The 26,529-nt window shown below is 42.9% G+C and overlaps 1 protein-coding gene across 11 annotated transcripts in view; it reads left to right on the top strand.

The window, feature by feature from the left end:
* The first annotated feature begins 2,257 nt into the window (after positions 1-2,257).
* The window catches only part of CPEB1 (cytoplasmic polyadenylation element binding protein 1), an 85,602-nt gene continuing 61,330 nt past the window's right edge, over positions 2,258-26,529 (top strand). For 2 of the 11 annotated variants that reach the window (XM_084772464.1, XM_084772465.1), the window contains exons 1-2: positions 3,538-3,941; positions 23,008-23,182. In XM_084772464.1, coding sequence (XP_084628590.1) covers positions 3,813-3,941; positions 23,008-23,182 — 304 coding nt within the window. In that variant the 5' untranslated portion in view covers positions 3,538-3,812. The other 9 variants (XM_084772463.1, XM_084772462.1, XM_084772470.1 and 6 more) reach the window with 9 other exon arrangements.

Below are 26,529 nucleotides of genomic sequence, written 5' to 3'. Positions count from 1 at the left end.
TCACTTAAAACACTGTAAATCTACTGCACAGACAGTGCCCAGGAAACTTGGACTCCAGGGATGTTTGTTGACTGGAAAAATGAATAATTCTCTTGTTGCCTGCTAGTTCCTGACACTACTGCCCATGTCACAACAGCTGTGGTGACTTGACAAGTCCTTTAATGTCTCTGTCCCGATCATTTTCCACGCTCTGCCTGGAATATGGTGGATGCCTTCTAGTCAGGACTGTACTTCCTGCAGAACCTGGAGGCCTACCTAAGTAGGCACCTTACTCTGCAACCCTGGGAGCAACAACTCACCTGAGGCCATAATTAAATTAGCATCCTTTACATTCCCTTACCATCAGCATGGACCTACACACATAATAATGGTGCTAGAAGTAACCTGGGCAGGATGGTGCACACTTATCATCCCAGAGGAGGCAGGAGGATCAGAGACTCAAACCCAGTGCAAACTACATACCTACTGAAATCCTGTTCAAAAAACAAGGGTGGGGGTGGGGCAAGATGGCTCACCAGGTAAAGGGGGGCACAGGCCACCAAGCGTGATGACCTGAGCTCAAGCCCCATGACCCACACATAGAAGGAGAGAACTGGCTCCTGCAAATTGTCTTCTGACCCCTCCCTTGTTTCCATATGCACATGATTAAATAACAAATGTAAAAAGGGGGAGGGGCTGGAGATGTCAGAAGTTTTATTCTCATCAGGCTCTGAAAACAGAAAACTACACATCTGAACTCTCGTTCTTTCTGCTCCTGTTGGCTAGAGGTTCTTGGATAAGTTACTTAATTGCTTTCCTTTGCAGTATGGAGGGACTGACTCTGTGGAGTCTGGGGCATACTAGAAAAGTACTCCTATTAATTATAGTCCGAACTCTACTCTTGAGTCTGGGGGTGGGGTGAGGGGGATGTGGGTGGTAGGGTTGGGGCACACAAGCTCACTAAGTTGTTCAGGCTGGCTTTAACTTTGCAATCCTCCTGCCTCAGTCTCCTAAACAGCTGAAGGCAAGTTACTTCTTTGAACACCTGTCTCTACACCTACAAAATGAGTTAACATAAGCAAGGCACTTAGAGGTATGCTAAGCACATGGTTGAATGCCCAGAAAAAGATTCCATTCTTACTGCCTTTGGCAAAGTTTAGAGAAGGTGCTTTAAGCAGCAGAAACTCGTGTTCAAAGTTACTTTCTTATAAGCTGGGAGCTTGAAAATTTATTCTATTTTTTTTCGGATATCCATTCCCATAGGCCCTTAGGTGCCATTTCAAAGTCTCAGATTCTTATCTTGTTTAACTTTGGGGCCAAGGAGGACTGGATGTGAAATTGGCAGCCACTAAAGTACATGGTGACCTTGGATTTAAAATTCATAGGAGAGATTTTTAGACCAATCTGATGTCTATCAGCTAAACCCATCCCTTTCATTTATTTATTTGAGGTCGACTTTTTTTTTTTCCAGACTGTAGTTCTTAACTGCCTTCCAACCCAAGGCCTCATCTTCAACAATATTCAGATTACTGGCTGACCAATTTTTTCCAGATTTGCCCTGTGCCTTCAGAGCCTCTCACACACCCTCACTTACAGTTCCTATGCTGAAGGCATCTGAGTGTGGCGCCCTGTCAGAAGAGGAAGAGAAGACAAGCAAGAAACACTAAGTTTGGTGTATCAGGCCTATGCTGCTTGCTGGCTAAGATGGAAGTTGGGTTTGAGCTGCTCCTAGGGCGATGGGCTTCCCTACAGTCATCACTCTTTCTGCTTAAGACTTCAGTAACCCTTGGAAAAGCCCCGGGATGGAGACTAGCGAACCCTCACGGTCATTCAGCTGTCTCAGCTCTTCAACTCCAGCACCTGTCCTCCCACCCCACATTCTCCTCAAAAGACTACACTAGACTGGGTCCATAGGCTTCTTTACTTATCACCCTGGGCAGAAACTACAGTTCCTGTCTCACAAACTTGTCATCAAGTTGGTAACGGCTTCTTCCCCACCTGTCAAGAGGACCCTTGAGTATAAATACGTGCTTAACAGATAGTATAACACATAAAACGCTTACAAATGTTCGATAAGCTCTGGGTCATTTTCTTATCCGCCCCAGCACCTTATTTCCAACCTCCATGTCTGCAGCAACACCGTCAAAGAGACCTGGCAACTTCCACGCTTGTTCATCATTACTAGTTTCCAGCTAGCTGGAATAAAAGCCCTTCATAAACTAGGCTGAGGCTTCCCTCCTGTGGTATCAACACGCATTCGCTTGGTTCTAGTCAGAGCCGCTCAGCGCGGTCCTCCCTCTCCGCCTTCCCTGGTCTCCAGCCCTGAATGCCATCTCCGCCTCTGCGCTCGCCTGGGCTTCCGGTCCGCTCCAGCCCCAGCTGGCCCATGACGCCTTTCTAAACAACAGCCCGGCTCACCCTGATCTCTCGCCCCGAATTTTCTCAGTAAAGCGTCCTATCATATCTCGAGGGAGCGTCGGAAGCGGTTTCCCCAGAGAACTGCAATCCAAAGAGGATCACTGCTGTCTTTGGAACTTTCCGGAATCCCCTGACGCCTGCGCTCGCCGCCACGGTGTTCCAGCTCGCAGATGCAGTTGCAGTCGGTCTGAAGTGAGGGCGTGTCTGCTGCAGGTGGGGGTGGGTGGAGGAGCGGGGTTCTTCGTGCAGTGGGGCTTCCACCCCAGAGGTCATTAGAAATGGGAGGGGCGTGGTTGTGCGGCTGCACGTCATCACCGCAGCTGCATCGCAGGGTCTTGGAAATCTTGTAGGAGAAACTGAGGCCTGCGGGAGAGTGACTTCACCAGGGTCACTGGGTGAGGGGCGTGCTCCGGCCTGGATCTTCGGGCTCCTAGAAGTGGCGGTAGTCAGCATCAACTGGAGCCTCAGAACTAGCTCCCCCCCTACTCCCCTCCCACTCCGCCCCCGCCCCTCTCGGATGCCCAGGCCCAGGGTGGGCGGTGGAGCGCGGGTATGGACGGCTGGAAGGAGCGCAGGGGGCGGGGGCGGGGGCGAGGCCGGGCGGGGCCCGACACAGGTGCTCCTCATCAGGACAGCGCCGGCGAGCTTTTATAAGCCGCCGCCGGGGCGCGGGAGTCGCGCGCCGCTTGCAGCAAAAATTGCGCCCACGTGTATGAGCGTCCCGCGCCGCCACAGACCCGCCGGACCGCCCGCCAGTCCCACTGGGCCACGCAGGACCCCATGGCGTTCTCTCTGGTAAGAGCCGCCGGGGCGGGGCGGGGCGGGGCCGCTGTCCCCGCCGCTCTAGCTAACGGTCCGCGCGCTGTCTCGCCGCTTCGGAGCCAGTCACCCCCTCCCACCCGTACCCCCCCCTCCCCGCCACCGCTGCCCGGGCTAGCGTCCCGGGCGGGGCGCCGGTCACATGCCCGCGGCCGTGGGCCTCGTGGAGCGGTGTGGGGCGGGAGGTGGGGGGGGTGCAGGGAGCTTCCTCGTGACTCAGGCCTTTGGGCTTAAAGGCGCCGCGGCCCTCCGGGGGGGGGGGGCGGCCGCTGGGGCCTCGGAGCCGCGCTTGCAGATTCCCCGTGGCCTCGAACGTCTGTCCAGACGGGAGCTGGCCGCACCGAAGGGAGCCCGGGCGCCCGCGCCACTTCCTCCTCCCGGAGCCGTCGCACGTGAGAGACGGCGGCGTCCGTCGGCGGCGGCTCACGTCTCTTGAGAGTCGCCTCGGCGTCTCTCAGGAGGCTGGCGGGGTGGGGGGGCGGCTGGCGGCTCCCGGCGGTGGGCGCAGCAGGCGGGCGGCGGAGACCCCCCCCCTCCTTCGGCCGGGCCCCCCCCTCACTCCCGCGCTCGGCGACGCGCGCCACGACGGCGCCGACATGGCTCCTTTAAAGCCGGGGACTCCGGCCCCTCGTGCGGGCCGCGCGCTTTCGGAGCCCGGGAAAGTCACGTGGCTTCACACGTTCGATTGCTCCTGGAGCCCGAGCCCTGAGGATGGACCGGGCCAGGTGAGGTCGAGCGTGGCGTGCGTGTGTGACCGCGCTTTCGAGGGCTAGTCTCTCCCCCCCCCCATGGCGCGGGCGGGGGGGGGGGCGAGAGCTTCCCTGGCCCCTGGGGGGGCGGAGTCAAGCAGCCCGCGAGGGGGCGCTGGCGTAGAGCCTGGTGTCGTCCGCGGCGGCGGCAGCGGCGGCGTCCTCTTCCCTCACTCTGCGGGGCCTGGCGGGACGCACTCATGTGGCCTCGCGGGTGTCTCTCAGCTTTTCTCAGCCGGCAAGGCCAGGTGCTCAAACTTGGGGGTGTGTCGGGGTGCAGATGGGTTCGCGCGGCCTCCACTTCTGGCCTCAGGTTTTGAGGAGGGCGGGAGAGAGCTGTGAATGGACGCCGGGCAGGTAAAGGCTGACAGGCCGCTTTATTAGGGCCTAGACGCCACCCCCCCCCCCGGGGCAAGGCCCATGCCTGCCTAGGCGCTCTGAGGTAAAGGGGACCCAGGCCAGGAAAGTGTGCCCTTCGTGGGCCGCTCCGTGCATTGCTCGGTCTTTTCCCCTCGCGTGGGTTGCACTGCGGCTCGGTGAGCCCCGGTTCCAGGGTCCTTTCCTGCAAGTGGCCCTCCACACGGGAAAGCATGCAACACCGAGGCTCCAGGGGACAGCGTAGCCTCGTGTGTCGTCGGCGCCACGGTCTGTAGTGGCACCCTGCGCCCGCCTTGCAGCCCGTACCCCACTGTACTCCGCCCTCGGATAGAATTAAATGTGTAGAAAAAAAAAGTCGAAAGCACCCGGAATAGCCCCGGGCTGCCCGCCTCAGGCCTCCCCGCCCCCCCCCCATCCCCCCCCCCCCCCGCCGCGGCCTCCAGGCCCGGCTCTGTGAGGAACGCATTTCTCTGGCAACTGCTTCCTTTGGTCTCCCTGGCTACCGTGCTGCCTCCCCACTCTCTCTCCTGGCACCTGGGTAAAACTGCTGGTCTGCGTCATTGGCTGGGGCCAAGGCAAGTGGGTCGGGTTTAGCGCCCTGGAAAGGCACACATGCAGCAGCAGCTCCCTCCAGGCCACCAGCTCTTAGGTGACCCGGCCCACGTGCACCAGCTGAGACTTGGCTCAGGAAGAGTTTTTACTTTCACACGCTCTAGTTCTGTTTGTGTTAAACTCGCAGTGTTACATGCTGTGCTTAAAAAAAAAACCAACAACAACAACAGGTAAAACAAAATCTCAGAAATACAAGCTGATGATTGTTTTCCGGTTATGTAGCAGAAAGAGATGAACTGCTGATGTACAGTGGGGCTCCAGCCTGCCAGGGTCCCTAAGGACAGTAGTGTTAAGGACTCATCTTAAGAGCTTGCCTGGAACTCTTGGGGGGCATTTTCAGTGTTGTTTAGCAACCCCCGCCCCGAATTCTCACAGTTATCTAAATTTGAGTCATTCGGCACTGCATACTCTGTTTATAGAAAGTTGACAACTGTAGAGGTAAGTCAGCTTTGTATAAATACACTTGCTCCCCTCCCAATAGTTGTTTTACAGACAACTTCCCTGGCAGACCCTCCCCCCTCCTCCTGCCCCCCTGCCCCCCCCCACCCCCCGTGTGGAAGAGAAGCTGTGTCAGCCTGTATAGCAGACAGGAGTTAGAGAGCTGACACTTGCAGTTAGTGATCATGGGGACATGTGCAGTTAGGAATGGTTCTGGGGTCCTTTCAATACAGGCACTTGACATTGCCAGGGCACACTTGAATGTTCCCAAATCAGAAAGTGGAGGGGAAAGATGGAGTTTTAACAACTCGTTCTTAAACATCCTTAAAGTGGGTTATGAACCTAAATTACACCGAGGTAACATGAATGAGTTGGAGAGGAGGGAAGAGTAATACCCATGGCCCTGTCGCGCGCGCGGGTGTGTGTGTCTGTGTGTGTCTGTGTGTGTGTGTGCGCGCGCGCGTGCGCGCGCACCTGTCTGAAAGGCAGAACTTCAGGGTTAGAGTTGATGGACCTTTTTTGATGACTCCCTGGCTTTTAAGTGCAGCAGTAAAAACTTGCACATCTTTAATGTTGGATTGAACCTTAGTGCTTGTTCGGAGTTAGTCTGTAGATACCTCTATATACAGTGTTCCCTGTTTTGCAGTTGAGGCTCACAAAGCTATTAAATGACAGGATCAGATCCTGGGTCTCTTTGTTGCTTAATACCATCCTATTACATGTTATGTGCCTTGAGATGTCAAGGATCAAAATATTGGTGATGGCTGATGTAGAGAAAGGGGTGGTCTGTGCGCTGGTCCTATTTTTACAGCTGTTTGTAGTGATAGGAATCAACTGTTGCTGTGGAAGTCAGTATAGGTCTTCTGAGCCTTAGTGCCTGGAAGGAATGTGCTGTGTCTACTGTTCCGGGATGTGTGTCAGAGCAGTTGGTCCCTAGAGCCAGAGGTCTGGAGAAAGGTTCCTCCTCCTGTTGGGCTGACCCTCCCAGCTTTCTGTACAAAAGACTTTCATTTTCAACATAGATTAAAATTTCATTAATTTTTCCTTAGACAAGACAGATTTGAAGTGATATGATTGGTTTTAAATCTTATTTTTAATAATTGTATGTTTGGAGTTGTGTGCATGCCAGCGTGTGCATATGTAAGAAGATCAGAAAACAACTTGCAGGAGTCAGTTCTGTCCTTTCCGTGCAGGATCCTAGGGCTCAATTATCTTTACCTGCTGAGCCATCTTGCCAGCCCTGAAATTTTATATAATCATTTTAAGACTGATAAAAGTAGAGTCTCACCTTTTCTGTCTTAATTAAAACTCCTGTAATGATGTCTCTTAGATTTACAAGAAGAGTTAATAAGACTGTTAAAATTGTGTGCCCCTTTCCCTCTCCCATCTCTCTTCTCCCTGCCTCCCTATTCCCTTCTCCTCCTCTTCTTTCTTCTCTCTCTCCCTCCCATCTCTCTGTCCCCTCTCTGCAAGTTCTCTTTATGTGACCTTAAGCTCCCAACTACCTTTAGAAGCCTCCTCCTGAGTAATGAAGCTGGGGTTGGGCTGGGCTGGGGTTTTTGCTGTTGGTGGAGTGGCAGTTTTTGTTTGTTTTTGTGTGAGGGGTGTGTTCTGTTTGGTGTGTGTGTGTGTGTGTGTGTGTGTGTGTAATTGTAAAATCATAAAGAATGATCTCTTGGGGCACAAAGACCAGGCTTAACATCTTAGTACCAGCATATATCTATCCATATTAATAGAGATTGGAAGGGCACAGAAGGAACATTTATTTCTGTATCTTACACTTAGGCTTTAAAGGACAAATGAGTATATTCAAAGCCTTTGGCAAGTGGCTTTTTATGTGAGTACACAAGCCGTAATACAAACAAGGTAGATACTTTACCCATTACCTGGGACGTTTTAGTAAAGATAAGAACTTCAAAATGTTACTTGGCTTTAGCCTCTCTAATATCCTTTACCAGCCATGAAATCAGGTCTGAGTTCAGTACTGGCAGATTAGGGAAGCAGAGAGCAGTGGGTGAGTCTGGAGTGTCTATACCAAAGTTGTTCTTTCTAGTGTCCATTTTATTGCTAAGTGTTTTGTGTGTAAGCTTCATTCACTTGTATAAGGTCCCTTAGATAATTGACATAAAATTATGTCCAGTTGAAGGGAAAATTCATTAGTGAATTTGTAATTCTAGTTAGAATTGGGCAGGAATGTCTAACCAACCCAGGTACTAATGTTTACACTTATATCTTCAGTAGCTAATACTAGAAGCAGTAAAAGAATCAGGATCAAGTAACACATTATTATTATTTTTTTTATGCTTTGGAAGAGCTGTGATAATCTTGTCTGTAAATCTACTTTTCCTAATCTAAAATGAACTGACTCTGGATAACATTTGACCCAAATCTCTTGAGACAAAGGAGTAAAAATGAGTTGTACATGAAGCTTAGGGTAAGGCAGTTACATAAATAATTTGTGTTTTTATCTGTTGTTTGATTTAAAACCAAGAAGTATTCATTGCACCCTTTCAGTGTTCATTTAGCCCTTGCATGCTGACTCCACCTCCCACATTGCGTCTTTGGAAATGCTCTTTGTTTTCCCCTGCCTTTGTTTGCAATCTGTTCAGTTAAAAATTGCTTATGAAAAGAGATGCTGAAAGGTTTTGTGTTGAAGATAGACCCACCAGTGTTAGGCATTTCTCAATTGCACAGTTATGTACCTAAAATATACATAATAAATGCGATACTCATATTTTTTTTTACTTGGTGTGTGTATGTGTGTGGTGGAGGACAAGTTGGAGGAAGTCAGTATTTCCATCCACTGTGTAGATTCCAGGTTTAAAACATAGGCGTCAGGTGTAGTGACAAGTGCCTTTATCCACCTAGTCCTCTCAAATTTTTGTAGGAAGGTATTTAACTTTTCATGAAAGTTGGTATTCACATTTCACTTTTTGTTTGTTTGTTTTTTGAGACTTGGTTTCTCTGTGTAGCCTTGGCAGTCCTGACTCCATTTTGTATGTAGGCTAGGCTGGCCTGGAACTCACAGAGACTCCTCTCCGACTCTCTGAGCGCTCGGATTACAGACGTGTGCCACTGTGCCTGGCTCACATTTCATCTTTTAAAATGACATTGTAGGTGTAATTTAAACACAGTGGTGCATGTTCTTTGTTACAGGGATTGCGTTACTCCCTTAATGGTGTGAGTTTAAGTAATAGGGTGGGAATGTTCCTGTTCCTGAATAGGTGAACACTTGGGTATGGGTTACCTTTGAATTCAACTTCACTTCTTTGAGTATTTATTTATGGCTTGAACAGCACTTTTAAAAAGATTTGCTTTTTAATGTTTTTGCCCGAATGTATGTATGTGCACCATGTGTGTGTCCCTGATGGGTACAGGGAACTGAATTCAGGTCCTCTGTAAAAACAGCAAAAAATGTTCTTAGCCACTGAGCCATTTCTAGCCTCAAGGAGCTCTTTTAGAGTACAACGAATTACCACTTTTGTTTTTATTTTTAAGGCATCTTGTGCTGACTTCCCTTGAGGTAATTGGAGAATCCCCAGAAGGTTAGGTCTAATGATTGATTTGTGTGCTAAAAATGGGTTCACGGTTCATTCTAGGAGTTACTTGACTAGTAATGTTACTGGTCTTTATTCTTCACCGGCATGATATGCTGGTGTGGCAACATCTGGATGGATTTAGCACAACTACCTGCAAGCTTCTTTGATAAAATTGTGAAAATATCCTTTCTCTTTGTTTTTTATTTTGTTTTAGTTTGGATTTTAGTTTTTCAAGAAAGGATTTCTCTGTGTGGCTTTGGCTTTCCTGGACTCTTTCTGTAGACCAGGCTGGCCCTGAACCTACAGTGATCCACCTGCCTCAGCCTCCCGAGCGCTGGGATTAAAGGTGTGCGCCACCACACCTGGCCCACCTTTCTTTGGAAGAGAAAGTAATTACCTTGGTGGGCAGGCATTTGTGTGTGTGTATGAAGGGGTTGTCTTTTGACGTGACACTTTATGCTATTACACTTGTGCACCCTGCATTTTAGTTTGTGCTTTCAGATTTGTGCTCTGATACCATCTGTCTTCTGAGTTGGCCCTTTCTCCTGAGATTTTTATTAAAGCTGTAACCTTGGAAGTGTTTTAAAGCTCAAAACATGTTAGAGAGTTGTCTCTCAGGTATAATTTGGAGTTGACAACCAAGCCCAGGTTATAATTTACTATTTTAATGGACAAAGGAAAAAGGGCTTAGAATGAAAATGAGTGTTTTTAACTTTATGTAGTTATTAGTCATATAGCCAGAAATGAAACTCATTCTCAAGCCCAGTGCTCCTTCCAGAATTCCTTTTTTTTTTTTTTTTTTAAACTTATTTATTTATTTATATACAGTGTCTGGCCATCAGAAGAGGGCAGCAGATCTCATTATGAGCTACTATGTGGTTGCTGGGAATTGAACTCAGGACCTCTGGAAGAACAGCCAGTGCTCTTAACCTCTGAGCCATCTCTCCAGCCCTCCTTCCAGAATTCTTACACCTTGACCCTCTGCTATGTTGATTTTTTTTCCTCCAAATTTCTACTTATTTCCTAAGATTAAATCTTCTGCTCTTTTCAATCTGATCCATTTGGTCTCCGCACATACAGGCTTCCTTTCTATTTTTTCCATTTTGTTTGCTCTTTGAGACAAGGTTTCTCTGTGTAGCTTTGGCTGTCCTAGAATTACTTTGTACACCAGACTAACCTCAGACTCACAGGGATCTGCCTGTCTCTGCCTCCCGAGTGCTGGGATTACAGGTGTGCACTACTGCACCCAGTTTATTTTTCCATCTTGATGCTGTATTCCCTATGGTTCAGCCTGTGGGCTCATTCTTGACCCTCTGTATGGGGGAGGGCAATGAATTTCCATAGTTGCACCCACTTAGCTGTGTTAAGGCTGTTCTTACTACTGTTTTCAAGATCTAGGCATTGGTCTATCTGATGTTTGTTAAATATAGTAGTGCTCTCCCTCTCTCCCTCTCTCCCTCCCCCCCTCTCTCCCTCCCTCCCTCTTTCTCTGTGTGTGTGTGTGTGTGTGTGTGTGTGTGTGTGTGTGTGTGCGCGCGCGCTAGAGATGTACAAAGGTATACAGAGGTACACCTCTGGTGTCTTCTTTAATTACTTTCCATCATTGAGGCAAGGTGTCACTGAACCTGGACCTCACCAGTTCAGCTAGGCTAGTTGACTCTGCACTGCAGGGACCCAACTGTCTGAGCCTCCTTGTTCTGTGATTACAGGAACATACTGCCATGCCTAACTTTTTTGGCGGGTTTGTGAATTTTTAAAAAATGAGGCTACATTTTTGTTTTAATCCCAGGTGTGGGATATGTGACTGCTTCACAGCAGTTGACAGATGATTTGCCTCATGTTTTATCAGGGGTGTGATTTTGACAGCTGCAGATAGTAGGACATTTGGAATTCTAGGAACTTATGTAAATACTAAGGCCTTCAGAGGAAGGTGGATTGTTGGTTGCTGTTGGTCACAGTTTGTTGAGTAGTCCTCATATGCCATGAGGGAAGAAGACTGTCCTGCTTAGGAAAGGTCTCTTGGGCCTGGAAGAAAATAGTCTTACTGGGCATGGTGGCACGCGCCTGTAATCTCAGCACTTGGGAGGCAGAGGTAGGCGGAGCTCTGTGAGTTCGAGGCCAGTCTGCTCATACACACACACACACACACACACACACACACACACACGTATATATATACATACATACACATCTATCCATCCATACATGATCATTGGAAATATCAGATATTTACACTACAATTCACAACAGTAGCAAAATTACAGTTATGTGGTAGCAACAAAAATAATTTTATGATGGGGGTAACTACAACATGAATTGCATTAAAGAGTGGGTGTATGTGTGTGTGTGTATGTATGTGCGTGTATATATATGTGTGTATATATATATATACATATATATATGCGCTCAATGCTTATATAGCTTATATATGTGAAATGCGACATACAAGTTGAGAACTGAGGCTCTAGTGCCATCTCATAGGTGAGAAATGTGTTTGACTGTTTCTGCCTTCTACCACACTAGGCTTGTTATAGAAAGATACTCGGGAAGGTCATTGTTAGAAAAGATGGAAACTTCCTTAAGCCTTGATGTAGTTGCATACCTTGTGTTTCCTGTGGCCCTTAGATGCTTCCACTCCTCTGTTACCTTGCATAAATATTTCCAGTCTGCTTTTTCCACCATCCTTCTCAGCTGTTGTTGTGTATTCATACTGTCACTTTATGGTTCTCTGTTCCACTAGTGTTACTTTGCTTCCTAGACATATCTTGGTTCTTAGTGGATTGTTCTGGATGTTTTCGTGATTCCTTCTTGTCTTTACCCTCTCAAGATAAAGAGTTTAGTCATTAGTCTAATTTCCTCACTGTCAAAGCTCTTACAGTCACTTCAGAATTTGGAGTTTTAAATTTGGATTAAAAACAATTCCACATAAACAAAAAAAAACCTATATAATATGATACTTGGGAATCCAAAAGTTACCCATATTTTGCTTCTTAATCATATGTCAAGGGCCACCCTGGGAATAAATATGAGTGCCCCAGATTTCAGGGAGTCAGTAGTCTAATCGGAACACAGGCTTGTAAACAAGTTATCTGCTATGTTGTAAGTAAAAGTAAATATGTACAGAAATAACATGGGTAGCTTTGCCAAAACAGGCTTAGAGAGGAAGGAATGATACTTTCTTTTTTTTTTTTAAAGATTTTATTTATTATGTATACAGTGCTCGAAGGCCGAAAGAGGGCATTAGATCACGTTATAGATGGTTGTGAGCCACCATGTGGTTGCTGGGAATTGAACTCAGGACCTTTGGAAGAACAACAGAATAGTCAGTGCTCTTAACCTCTGAGCCGTCTATCCAGCCCCTAGGAATGATATTTTCAAAAGGAATAATGTGTTCATCTAAGCAGTATGGGATAGAAAGTGACTTTTATGGAACTACTGTACAATATCACTAAAATTTTAAATCAAAAGTGTACCATCTTAAGACAAAGGAATATACAGTAGAAGCAAGGACATCTGACTAAAAAAGAAATGTATAAAAATAGTTAACAGTGTGGTATGGAAGACAGCTCAGCAGGTGGAAGCACTTGACATTAAGCCAAATGACCTGAGTTTGATCCCTGGGACCCATACAGTAGAGGGTGAGAGAATCAGTTCCCAAGAGTTGTCTTCTGACCTTAACACATGTGCCCCCACACATACACAGAGGACAGTGTGATATTTTTAAAGAATAGCCACAGAAATTTAAGTATGAGGCTGGAGAGATGGCTCAGTGGTTGAGGGCACTGACTGCTCTTCCAGAGGTCCTGAGTTCAATTCCTGGCAAACACATGGTGGCTCACAACCATCTATAATGAGATCTGGTGTCCTCTTCTGGCCTGCAGGTGTACATGTAAGCAGAGTACTGTATATATAGTTAAATAAATACATCTTTTTTTAAAAAAAGAAATTTAAGTATGATTATTAAAATCTGAAGAACAAGAGGACAACAATGATAATGACAACCACAAATACTCATTGGCAATCAGATATCCCCAAGACCATGCTCAGGTCAGATAACTCACAGGAGGATTTGTAGGGATTGGACAGTAGTTGTACCAATGGCTAAGATTTATTACAATCAGAAGATACAGAAAGGAACCACAAAAGCCAAGGGACAGAAGTAATATCTACTGTTTTCATTCTTTGCTATATACCCATAAGTTGTGATTAACCACATCTGTTTATATGCAGACATTTCATACTCCTGGTGTATACCCGTAATTATAGCTACTTGGGAGATCGAGGCAGGCAGATCTGGACACTTTAGACTCCTTCCCCCCAAAAAGTTGTAAAAAGGGTAGTTATGTAGGTTAATATTGGAGCATATTTAAGTCACAAGGCTTTAGGTTTAGTCCTAGGACTGGAATAATAATGAAAAAGCCAGGCCTTCTGGGTGTGGGAGTGTATGCCTTTAATCCCATCACTTGGAAGGCAAAAGCCCTTGGATCTTTAAGTTCTAGGTCAGCCTACTCTACATAGCATGCCAGCTAAGGCTACAGTGAAGCCCTTTCTCTCAAAACAAAACAAAGCAAAACAACAACAGCAATATTAATAAAATAAGAAAACCAGACCCCAGATAACAAGATTACCTGTTATATGACTCCATTTATAAGAAGTCCAAAAACAGACAAAACTGGACTAGGATATATCTTAGTTGGTAGATGCTTGCCTGTCATGCATAAGGTGTCCTGGGTTAGATTACTAGCACCATATAACATGGGGAGTAGTGGTTAATGCCTGTAACCCCAGCATTTGGGAGGTATACGCAGGAAAATCAGAATTTCAAGGCCATCCTTGGTTACATAGCCAGTTTGAGACCAGTTTTGACTCTGACTCAAAAATCACAAGTAAACAAATGGACAAGCCAAATTGGTAACACAACAAAAATGACCTCTAGGCCATTGAGAAACCTTATCTCAACAAACAACATGGATGCCTTCTGAGAACAGGACAGTTGAACACCCAGTTCCACACAGGCAAACGTACAGGCATGCAAACACTATTCTGAACAGTAAGCCTGTGGGGATGGGCTGAAACATAAACATGGAGTGTAGAGAACGGGAAGGAGCACAGGAAAACCTACAACATAGAAGTGTTTTTATTTTGATGTGTTGTGGTACTCAGATTTATATAAATACGTCAACATTATTAAGTTGTATGCTTATTTCTCGTGCCCTTTACAGGGTGTGTGCTTACAATTAAAATACTTCCTTTTTTTTTTTTTAAAGAAATCCAAGTTGGTCACTAAGATGAAGGAATTTTTTATATTATAGTTAAAGAATTCTGTCTTTTTGACAGAAATTCTCAGTTGGACTTCTTCAGGTCTCCAAAGTCAGGTGTTTCATAATCCTAAAATACCATGGACTTTCCTTTTCCTTTCTCTTGAGACAGAGTCTCATAACCTAAACTGCTCAAAACTTACTGTATAGTCCAAGTTTGCTATCTGAGCATCCCAGCTGGTGAGGTTATAGGCATGTGCCCTATGCTTGCTCCCATCAATTGCTTTTAAACTGTGCTGGTGTTTGCACTGATGATGCAGAGGCGGCAGGGATAAGTACAGCCACTGGCACCTTAGAAATCATGGTAGTGCCATTAAATTGTGGCATGCATCATTGTATTATTTGTACAGTACCCCACAAGCCAGTTTGACATTTTAAAAATGTCCTTGAGGAAGCAATAAAAAGTCAGGTTTACTAATTCTCTTTGTTTTTGTTTTGTTTGTTGAAACAGGGTTTCTCTGTGTAATAGCCCTGGCTGTCCTGGACTTACTTTTGCAGACCAGGCTGGCCTTGAACTCAGAGATACCCCTGCCTCTGCCTTCCGAGTGCTGGGATTAAAGGCATGCGCCACCACAGCTGTCTTAAGTTTACTAATTTTTGAGGGTGTTGTGCACAAGTGGGAAGCTAGTGGAGAAAACTGTTGTTTCATATCCAAGTAGGGTGGTTTCAATGTATTTCTATGAAATACATCCCTTTAAAGAACACTGATAAACTATGGTTGTTTAATTTGGGTTATTTGTTAGACTGATTTTTTGAAAAAATATTTTGTTTTTATTTTATGTACGTTGGTATTGCCTGCATTTGTGAGAGAGTTGGATCCTCTAGAACTGGAGGTTTAGACAGTTGTGAGCTGCCATGTGGGTGTTGGGAATTGAACCCTGGTCCATCTGGAAGAGCAACCAGTGCTCTTAACCACTGAGTCATCTCTCTAGCCTGACAGATTTTTTTTTAATGAACAAAATGTGTCTGTCTATTCATTAGAAAATCACTGACTGTGTGTTTGTTGCCAGTGATATAATTTGAGCTCAGAAGAAATTAGAATTTTGGAAAACATTTATTTGAACTATATATAATATACTTTAAAAACTCCTGATGAGAGTGGTGGTGCTGTCAAGAAGTATGTCAGTATTTACAATACCTGAAAAATTCAGTGAACCAGTATTTACCACATGACTGACAATAAGATATTATAAAGTCAAATGTGGATATAAAGTCCAACGAGAATGTGAGTTGGACTTAGGAATTTTAATCTTACATCGTCTGAAGGACACATCCATATACTTTAGGTTGCCATGCTGTTATTAACTTTAAGGAAGTTAATGCTTATGAGGTTTGATGTATCAAAAAGGATTAATCAAAATTACCTGAAAATACCTTCTTTCCATGGACTAATCTGCAAGTAGATTTTCTTGATATAATTCAAAACAATACATGCCAACAGATTAAAGAGGGAATCAGATAAAATGTAGTTAGCTTCTGTTAGGTTAGCTAAAGTTGTGGTAGGTCTGAAGAGATGGCTTAGCAGTTAAGAATATTTGTTGCTCTTGCAGAGGACTTAGGTTTGGTTCTCAGCACCTACATGGTGTCTAACAACTATCTGTAACTCCAGTTCCAGAAGTACTTTAAAGTGTTAATTAAAACAAAGAAAGTTTTATTTCTCCAAATTGACACAATTTAATTACTGCAGCAATAGCACAAAAAGATTTTAATGAGAAAATACTGATAGGTGTGGAGGGTCTGTCTGCATCAAAGCTTTTAAGATCCAGCCTTTGGAATGTTAGGGATGTAAAGAATTCTGAAACTGAAATGTATGAGAACTTTAAAAGACCTCCTATACAAGAGGTTTTTCAGTTTGTATTTTTCAAAGATCTATTAATAGGGACATACAAGCAGAAAGAAAATATTCTGAAAGAGTCAAGAATTGCCTGTTGGATTTGATAGAGTACAATGAACTAAGCAAAAAGCATTCTATACGTGGTAGTTTGAATTAGAGTGGCCCCTATAGACTCATACATCTGAATGCTGAGTCACCAGAGAGTGGCACTATTGGAGAAGGATCAGGAGGTGTTGCCTTCTTGGAGAAAGTATCACTGGGGGTGGGCTTTTGAAGTTTCAGGCTCAGTCTCTTCTGCTTGAGGATCAGGATGTAACTCAACTCCTGCACCAGTACCATGATGATATATACTAAACCCCTGAAATTGTAAGCAAGCCCTCAAGTAAATGTTTTCTTTTATAGGAGTTGCTTTGGTCATGGTGTCTCTTCACAGCAATAAAATAGTGACACTCAGTAACATGTTGGGAAAGAGAGTGGCATCTGATGCTTAACTTAAAGGATGGAAGAGGTGAGTGAGTGTAGGAGCTAGAGGTAGGAAGTTTCTCTGTAGAGCAGCTAGAGGAAGACTACTAGAGGGGAGTGTGGGGCTAGGGAAAACTCTAAACATTGAAGAGAGTTGATTGAGTTCACAGAAAAGATGATTGTGCAACAGGAATAACTATCAAGAGGTCTTATTCTGGAGACTGTACAATTTCCTTCTCAGACTGATGATAGAATTAATGATTTGGTAGATATACCCTATAGAAACATAAAAATAACCAAAGGAGAAAGAACCAGGAGAAAGTGGTTCCTGAATTCAGTAGAGTAGTTGAGGATAGGATCCCTATTCGCGCCCCCCCCCCAAAAAAGCCAAGAAAGTCTTGGTTGGCATTGACAACTATGAAGTCATTGATTTAGGAGCTATATAGTGTCAGGTTTCTTGGGGCATCATGTTCATGTTATAAATTGAAAGGATGAACAGAAGTTAAATGCTGGTTGGTCATAAAGCAGAAGAAATAAGCTGTGGATTGAAGAGGATGCTTTAAGGTAGAAGAGCCTTGAACATACTTAATGCAATAAGGAAAAAGCCATTGTAGAAATGATGGAAGATCATAAAGGAGAGAGGTCTAGGATCTGTTATGTTTGTTAATGGATTCACTTTCTCTTTCTGACATGGTAGCCTTTATTCCTGGTGAGGTATGTGGTCTAATTCTTGTTGGAACATTTCTTTCCTTGAATGTACTGTTTTATTTTCCCCAACACTTTGTTCTGCCTATTATGTTTTTTATGATGTCTGCTTATTGAAACTGCATTTTCATTTTTCCTTAATGTAGAAGTTTTAATTGTGAAACCACTCCTGACACTTTGATTTATTCCTTTCTTGAGCCTTTTGTGTTTTTTTCCCCTATTGGCCTAACTGAATTTACTCATCCCATTTAATGAATTCTTCTAAGACATGGACTGTTTCATCTATTTCTGTGATCTCAATATCTAACTAGCAATTTTCAGTAGTCATGAAATACTAGATTGAGCTGTGTAAAATTGCTATTTTCTTGGTTAAAATGATGTAAATTATTACTAATTTCATATATACCAAACTAGTAAAATTTTATTCATTGTATTTGTGCATAGACAACTTGAAAGACCAAGCAGGGAGGTGAAGAATATATATGCTCTTTCCATCCTAGTTTCATATATACATGTGTATGAATAGTATGAAAAGCAATATATATGTATACTATATATAGTATTAACATGTTTCCCCATTTACCCTCCTACCCTACGTTTTCTTGCTTTTCACCCTCTACATAGTTTCCTTTGTTGTTTTCTTTCTTTATGAGACAGTGTCTTACCTAGTAGCTGAGGATGGCCTTGAACTAACCCTGCCCAGTCTCTCCTCATGGAGGTATAAGGCAAGCATAGAAATGTAGCTAGGTGCCGAGCCGCACCCTTTAGTCCCAGCATTTGGGAGGCGGAGGCAGGCAGAATTCTGTGGGTTTGAGGCCAGCCTGATCTACAAAGCAAGTCCAGGACAGTCAGGGCTGTTACACAGAGAAACCCTGTCTCAAAAAAAAAATGTAACTAGGTTTGCATTCTTTTTTTTAAAGTTTTTATTTATTTATTATTTATACATTATTCTGCCCGCCACAGGAAGGCACTGGATCTCATTACAGATGGTCGTGAGCCACCATGTGGTTGCTGGGAATTGAACTTGGGATCTTTGGAAGAGCAGCCGTTGCTTTTAACCTCTGAGCCATTTCTCCAGCCCTAGGTTTGCATTCTTTTGCAAGAAAAACATATTCTTAATTTGTCATCCCCAAATGTTTTTTTTCCTGTGTGATTATTTATATAAGAGCTGCTTAAAATTGTATATTCAGAAATTTGGATATAAATGTTCAACTGTATATTTCATATAAGTTTAAGGCAAATTGCATAAACTTGGGAGGCATCTAAGTAGATTATTTTCTGTTACTTTGACTTAATATTTTTTAAGAGGCTTGGATGTTCAAGACCAATGCTTTTAACTAAAAGAATCCAATTAAATGGAAAGGCTTTATTCTCAGAAAAAAAGTGTAAACAGCTTTTTTTTTCTTAGACAGGGTTTCTCTGTGTAACAGCCCTGACTGTCCTGGACTTGCTTTGTAGACCAGGCTGGCCTCAAATTCACAAGGATCCGCCTGCCTCTGCCTCCCACGTGCTGGGATTAAAGGCCTTCATGCCCAGTTTATAAACAGCTTTTTAAGAAGGTTCTCTAGATTCTAATTGGTGGATTCTAGCTTTAAAATTCTCATCTGGAGGAGTAAATTGTGTATCCTTCAGTCTTAAATTTATTTATTTTTCTTTCTTTTTGAAAGGGTCTATTAGGTAGAGCAGGCTGGCCTCGAACTAAGAAGAGATCTGCCTGCTCCTGCTTTCCAAGTGCTGCACCGACACACCCAACCCAAATTTTCTTTCCCACTTTTTACAAATTGTAGGAGATTAGCAGTACTTTTCTTGAAGGCATCTCTAGTGTAGGAGTTGTGTTGTTGACTATAAGCATCCTGAAAAAAAAATTTAGAGATGGCAGTGCTGCAATCATTTATGAGAAGTGAACATTACCAAGCCCAAAAATTTGACCTGAGGAATGGTGACCATATGCTCAGGCTAAAGTATATACTATCTGAAGGCAAGGCCAGGGTTTTCCAATAAAGCAGTTCTAGGTAGTTTCTAACACACACACACACACACACACACACACACACACACACACACAATTTTGTGGTTTTATTTTATTATTATTATTTGGGGGTAATCTGTGTAACAGCCCTGGCTGTCCTGGAAGTCACGTTGTCGACCAGGGTGGCCTTGAACTCAGAGAGATCTGTAGTGGTAGTTTTTCTTCTCACCCTTTAGCTCCTGGAGTAGTGCCTCATGAGACTCATTAAATATTATACATATATCTAGGCCATATAGCATGGCTCTTCTCTGACTAGCTTATAACTTAAAATAACCCATTATACTAATTTACATTTTGCCCTGTGGCTGGTTACCTGAACTCGGGCACTATAAATCCGTTTCCCTCACATCTTGCTGGCTGAATCTCGAGCACCTACCTCTATCCCAGAATCCCTTCTACCTGCTGGATGTCCCACCTATTTCCTGCTGAAGTCTTTAATTGATAGGTATTACATCCACACAATACACACAAGAGAATTCTTCTACAATGATCCAATTGTTTCTGTCTCCCAAGTGTTGGGATTAAGGGCATGCATCACCACCACTTGGGCTTTACTAAGTTTTAGAGTCACATAAAAGCGTAATTATTTTATTCACAATAAAAGACTTAAGTTGAGGTAAAAACAAACAAACAAACAAACAAAAAGGCTTGCTGATGATCTCATTTTATGACAGAATATGCCAAAACATTAGAAGTTAACAGGCAATAGAAAATAAACAAGGAAAAATTATTGTTATAGTAAAACGTTGGTCTGAATTCAGAACTTTATTTGGCTAAAGTTAAGAAAGACCAGTGGTTCTCAACCTTCCTAATGCTGCAACCTTTTAATAAAGTTCCTCATGTTATGGTGACCCCCCCACCATAAAATTACTTTGTTGCTACTTCACAACTGTAATTTTGCTACTATTATATATCATAATATAAATATCTGATATGTAGGATATTTGATATGCAACTCCAAAGGGTTATGATCCACAGGTTAAGAAAACCACACAGATAATTTTAATTTTGAAAATGAGAAGCAATTAAAATTTTTAATTGGTGTGTATAAAAGGTCATCAGTCTATTTTGTAGCAGATTAAAGTTTTAGGTAGTTGTATGATGTCTTTTCTAAGCTTGTGAAGTCAAATATTAGGAACGGGGACCAAAGCAGAGAACGGCCTGGGGTCATCAAATAGTTGCTTTAGCTTTTAAATACATTTTTCTCGTTTAATGAACACATGGATCCTTTCTTCAAAGATCCCTGTAGTTGTTCTGACTCATGGTATAATACTACTACTACTGATAGTGTTAATTTGCTCAGTGTGTAATTAGGTGCCAGGCACTGTGGTAAGGACTACATGTGTATTAAATCAGGCCCCCTACATGCCATAGTATTATTCTTTCATGTGTAATGTACATATAAGGAAAGTGGTAGGCCTGTCCTCCATCTAATAGTGCTGGTTCACTTACACACACCCCCATGTGGTTATTCAGGTACTTAACTGGTATATCCAGCTATTTGAGGGTATAAATTGAACAACTTGTTTATTTTTATTCTAATTACACAGTCACCTTAAACAAGACCTCTGATTTGTAGTGTGTAAGAGAAGGAAGGAGGCATGTCAGGCAATATTTGTCCAGTGTGGAAATATGATGCATCATCCTACTGGTATTAGGAGTGAGGCAGGATGGCTGGATAAATTAGATTTTTTTCCAGGATACTTGAAATAATACGCATTTTAGACCTTTCTCACGAAGAATGAACTTCTCCCAGAAGTCCTCCAAAGTCCGCGTGTGTCCTCTAGACCATTGTCAGACTTTTCTCATTGATTCTCATCTCTCTTGCAACTGATGTCAGTCTATTAAGACTTACAATCATTTTCTTGCCTTCAGATGGGGCCAAGATCCTGAGATTTTATTTATATTTCTTGTATTATAGTAAACAAAAAATAGGGGTTTTGCATTGTTAAAATTTTTGGTAACTTCTGATGTAGAAGATACTGTTAACTATTTAACGTGATGTGTGAGGCCTTTCCAGTCTCCTCTCTTGTACCTAACACTCTACCATACTGGAACACTTTTTAAAATTTTATTTAATTTTATGTATTTAGCCTGCATGTAAATCTGTGGGAGGATGTCAGATCTTAGGGTTACAGACAATTGTGAGCTGTCATGTCAGTGCTGGAATTGAACCCTAGTGCTCTTAACCACTGAGCCACCTCTCCAGCCCTGACCCTGGAACACTTTTGATAATGCCTCCCTGCTTTCTTTGCTGTTCTTTAGACCACCTCCTTTATCCAGCTTCCAAACACATTCTCCTTCCAAGTCATGTGGATTAGAGAACTGAATATGTTTACAGAATGCTGTAGCTTATGTTGTGGTTATTTTACACCATAATCAAGTCTTAGTTCCTTGTCCAAACTTTCAAACTTTCTTGGATTGAATCTTTGTCTCACTCTTGACCCTTGAGGTATGCCTATAGATAGAGGACACTTGATTAATGTTTGTTAGGTAGTGAATGAATGAAGTATATAGCTTTACAATCTGCAAATTGTAAATGTATGCTTTTTTGAAGTTACAAAGTAGAGTTGAACATCATTTTACTTAGAAATACACAGTTGTGAAAAGACTTTATGAATACTATGAATCAGTAGGGCTTGGCAAACAGTCTTGCAGAATTGGATATTCTGGTAGCTTTCAAAGGCTGTAGAGGATCTTCTTCTTCTTCTTCTTCTTCTTCTTCTTCTTCTTCTTCTTCTTCTTCTTCTTCTTCTTTTCTTCTTCTTCTTCTTCTTCTTCCCTTCCTTCCTTCCTTCCTCCTTCCTTCCTTCCTTCCTTCCTTCCTTCCTTCTTCCTTCCTTCCTTCCTTCCTTCCTTCCTTCCTTCCTTCCTTCCTCCTTCCTTCCTTCCTCCTTCCTTTCTTCTTCATTTGAGACAAGGCTTCTCTGTGCAGCCTTGGCTGTCCTGGAACTCACTTTGTAGACCAGGCTGGCCTTGAACTCACAGTGATCTGACGGCCTCTGCCTCCTAAATGCTGGGATTAAAGGCATGCACCACCACACCCAGCTGGATATTTGTTTTCAAAAGCTTGAAGCTAGCTGGGCGATGGTGGTGCTTGCCTTTAATCCCAGGGTATGAGAGGCAGAGACAGACAGATCTTTGTTCGTTAAAGGCTAGCCTGGTCTACAAATCGAGTTCCAGGACAGCCAGAGCTATACACGGAGAAACACTGTCTTGGGGAAAAAAAGAATAAAAAACAGATAGGGATGGAGAGATGGTTCAGAGGTTAAGAGCACTGACTGCTCTTCCAGAGGTCCTGAGTTCAATTCCCAGCAACCACATGGGTGGCTCCCAACCATCTGTAAGGAGATCTGGTGCCCTCTTCTGGCCTGCAGGTATACATGCAGGCAGAACACTGTACATAATAAATAAATCTTAAAAAATAAAAAAAGGAAAAAAAAAGAAAAAGAAAAAACTTGAAGCTAAGGTAGGACATGAATTTGTACATTCAGTGTCATTCTGCAGTTTGTAAACTGTAGATGCGTTTGGTCTTTCTCATGATCATCTGGATTTTAGTAGGCTATACAAAGCAACATTGTGCTGTTCTCTGATGAGAAGCTATAAGTTAGTGGCAATTTTCCTTCGTTGTTCGGATTCCCAAGTTATTTTGGAATGACTGCACTCCTTAAGCTGATTTTCCTTCTTAGAAAGTATAAAAACCTAAGCATGTTCTCGCCATGTCTAGGAAGAAGAAGCAGGAAGGATAAAGGATTGCTGGGACAACCAGGAAGTTCCTGCACTCTCTACATGTAGCAATGCCAATATCTTTCGAAGGATAAATGCCATTTTGGATGATTCACTGGACTTCAGTAAAGTCTGCACAACACCTATAAATCGAGGAATTCACGATCATTTGCCAGGTAATTGAGATTTGAAAATTGGAATACTTGGGGTTTGTACAGGACTGCTGTTAAGCAGTGCATGCTTAGAGGGTTTCATTGGGAGGCCCATAGAGAACACACTGATTCTCTGGCAGTACTTGCCCATTTCATGGCTTGCATTATGGATTGGACCCTCTTATATGTGGAGACTGCCTGTAATTATAATAAAGGTACCTGCTTTGTGTGATGCACAGGAAGGGTTGAATTAAAAAGATTTAAGTAATAGTATATGTGGAGTGAGGGGGTGGGGGTGCAGACATGTAATTGCAAATCTTAGGAGATGGAGACAAGGAAAAATGTAAGTTTGGGGACAGCCTGGGCCACATAGTCCTGGCCAGCAGGAGATAACTAGCAAGAAGTCTCAGAAATACAAAATATAACCACCAGTTGTTGTTCTGGGTTCTAGCTCCAGGACCACAAAGAGTGGAATGTGAGTCATATTGTTAAAGGTTTTTGTAGCTATTTAAATTATGGGGCTGGAGAGATGGCTCCGTTGTTAAAGAATACTTGCTGCTCTTGCAGAGAACTTAGATTTGGTTTACAGACCAACATCAGGCAGCTTACAACACCTGTAACTACAGTTCGAGGAATTTGCTACTTTATCTGGTCCTCTAGGGCACTAGGCACACACTTACACACATGGTACATATACATACGCACATAAAAGTAAATTTTTTAAAGTTAGAGTTGAAATAAACTTAATGTTTAGCTCAACATAAATAAAACACTGCCTTAACATATGGTCAGGTTCAGATCCACAACACCCGTATAAGAAGCTATAGGTGGTTGGTCACATGCGCCTATAATGTCAGTACTGGGGAAAGGTGGAAACAGGAGGACTGTTGAGCATTGCTAGCTACCAGTCTAGCAGGAAGCTGTGGGTGGGGACACCAAAAAACAAAACAAAACAAAAAAACCAGTGAGGTCCAGGTTCAGTGAAAGACCCTATGTTCTGAGGGGTAAGGCTGAGTGAGGCTGATAAAGGTGGAATACAGCTTAACTGGCACATTTTTATACTGATTGTAGCTTGACAAGGCAGTGTTTTTATATATGTTGAACTAAGTATTAAATTTATTTCAACTCTTAACTCTTTAAAAAAGTTTACTTTTATGTATATATGTACATGCCTAAATATATGTATATGTAGTTGTCCCATATGTAGGAGACTACTGATCAATGGGGGAGGAGGAAACTCCTGAAGATAACTCTTGCCAAGAAAGTATGGATGCCTTGACAGCGTTTCATAATCTTTTGTGGGAGTTGTAACATGTTTTAATAATGTTGATGAAATGTTTTGTTTGAGTCATTTTAAAAGAAAGAGTACATTTTTTTTATTTTTTAGAATGAGCTTGGAAAAAATAGCAAGTTTCCCAGAAGGACTGCCAAGTACTGTTCTTTAGTTATAAATTCGGTGTGGTATGGTGTTGTGTGTGTGTGTGTGTGTGTGTGTGCGCGCGTGCGCACTTGCTTAATTTTTTGAGACAGGGTTTCTCTGTGATAGTCCTGGCTGTCTCTGAACTCACTTTGTAGACCAGGCTGGCTTCAATTTCTGAGGTTTTGTTTTGTATCTGTTAAAAATCATGTGGCTGTAGTTGTGTGGGCTTATAGCTGGGTCACCTGTTATAGTCCGTTGATCTACCTGTCTGATTTTGTGCAGTGTAATGCTGCTTTGTTACTACAGCTCGATAGTATATCCTGAAATCAGATATAGTGATACTTCTAGGATTATTATCTTGTTCAGGATTGCTTTAACCATTTCTAGTCTTTTGTCCTTCCATATGAATTATTTTAAAATAGTTTTTTCCAATTTCTGTTATAATGGCATTAAGATTTTGATAGAGATTGCATTAAATTTTTAGATTGCTTTAGCAGTATATCCATTTCACAGTATTATTTTTATAATTCATGAGCATCATTTCAACAATCGTTTTACTTTATGCTTAGATTTTCAAGCCACGTGGAATCTAGTTTTGTGTAAAGTTAAAGAGTTAAGATTTATTTTGTTTTGTGTTGATGACCCAGCACCATTTCTGTGTGTTGGGGAATCCTGTGTGTACATGTTTTACTGGGAATTGAAATGAAAGCCTTATCTATATTACTAGGTAATTACTAGGTAAGTGCAGTATCAATGAACTATACACATAGTCCAAAGAGTATTCTAGAAATGTGTTCCAGGGTTAGATTTGTTTCTTTGGAGTCATTCGTGTGTGTGTGTGTGTGTGTGTGTGTGTGTGTGTGTGTGTACGTGTACGTGTGTACATATATACATACTTACATACTACACACACTTAGATACAAGGAATAGTCTTCTGTTGCATAGCTGACAATTGGCTTGAATACTGTGTGGTTAGAAATCTGTTTGGGCCAGTGAGATGGCTCAGCAGATAAAGAGTTTGTTGTCAATGCTAATGATGTAAGTTTGATCCTGAGCTCACATGGTGGAAGAAGCAACTATTGTAAGGTGTTTATTAAGTTAATGACACCAAAATTTCTCTAAAAGAGGTTGGATCAATTTCATTCCTACCAGAAGGAATACCAGTTTCATTCCTGCCTGCTGCTTGACATCCTTACCTATTACTCTTTTTCAAATAGATACTTTTGTGGAGAATAGTGATACCATATATGGATTCTTGCTTGCTCTTTGTGCAAGGGTCTCATATAGCCGTTGTTGGCTTCAGTTGATCTTCTGACTCAGCTTCTGAAGTGCTGGGACTATAGGCCTGCCCTACCAACATAGCTACATATGGTTTTAATTTTGTATTTTCCTGATTGCTGCTTACGTTGGACATCTTCAGATTTTTATTGGTCCTTTGAGATCTTATTCTGTACCATGCTTGTGCAAGTCATTATGCATTCTTGCTGGGAAAATAAGTTTGTAGACATTCTGGTTTATTCTGCAGTGAATAAATTGGCTGTCTAATGTTGTCTCTTGGTGAACATAAGATTCATTTTAAGGTAATTCCAACTTATTGATATTTATAGTTAGATTTTCATTTCATAGTTAAACTTTGCTCTTTTCTCTTTTGGGGGGTATGGTTTCGAGACAGGGTTTCTCTGTGTAGCCTTGACTGTCCTAGACTCACTTTGTAGACCAGGCTGGCCTCGAACTCAAAGCACTCCACCTGCCTCTGCCTCCCAAATGCTGGGATTAAAGGCGTGTGCCACTACTGCCCGACCAAACTGCTTTTTTTCAAGGACATAATATTGTATGTTATCTTTGGAAAACTTTGAGTTTTCATTTAGTTAATGATGTAAATGTTACTTAAATTTCTTCTTAAGTGCATGTGTGCTTGTGTGATTATATGCCATATGTATGCATAGCTGAA

The sequence above is a fragment of the Acomys minous genome (assembly GCF_964271855.1).
Source record: "Acomys minous genome assembly, chromosome: 2".
NCBI lineage: Eukaryota > Metazoa > Chordata > Mammalia > Rodentia > Muridae > Acomys > Acomys minous.
This window is presented reverse-complemented; position numbering and strand designations above follow the sequence as displayed.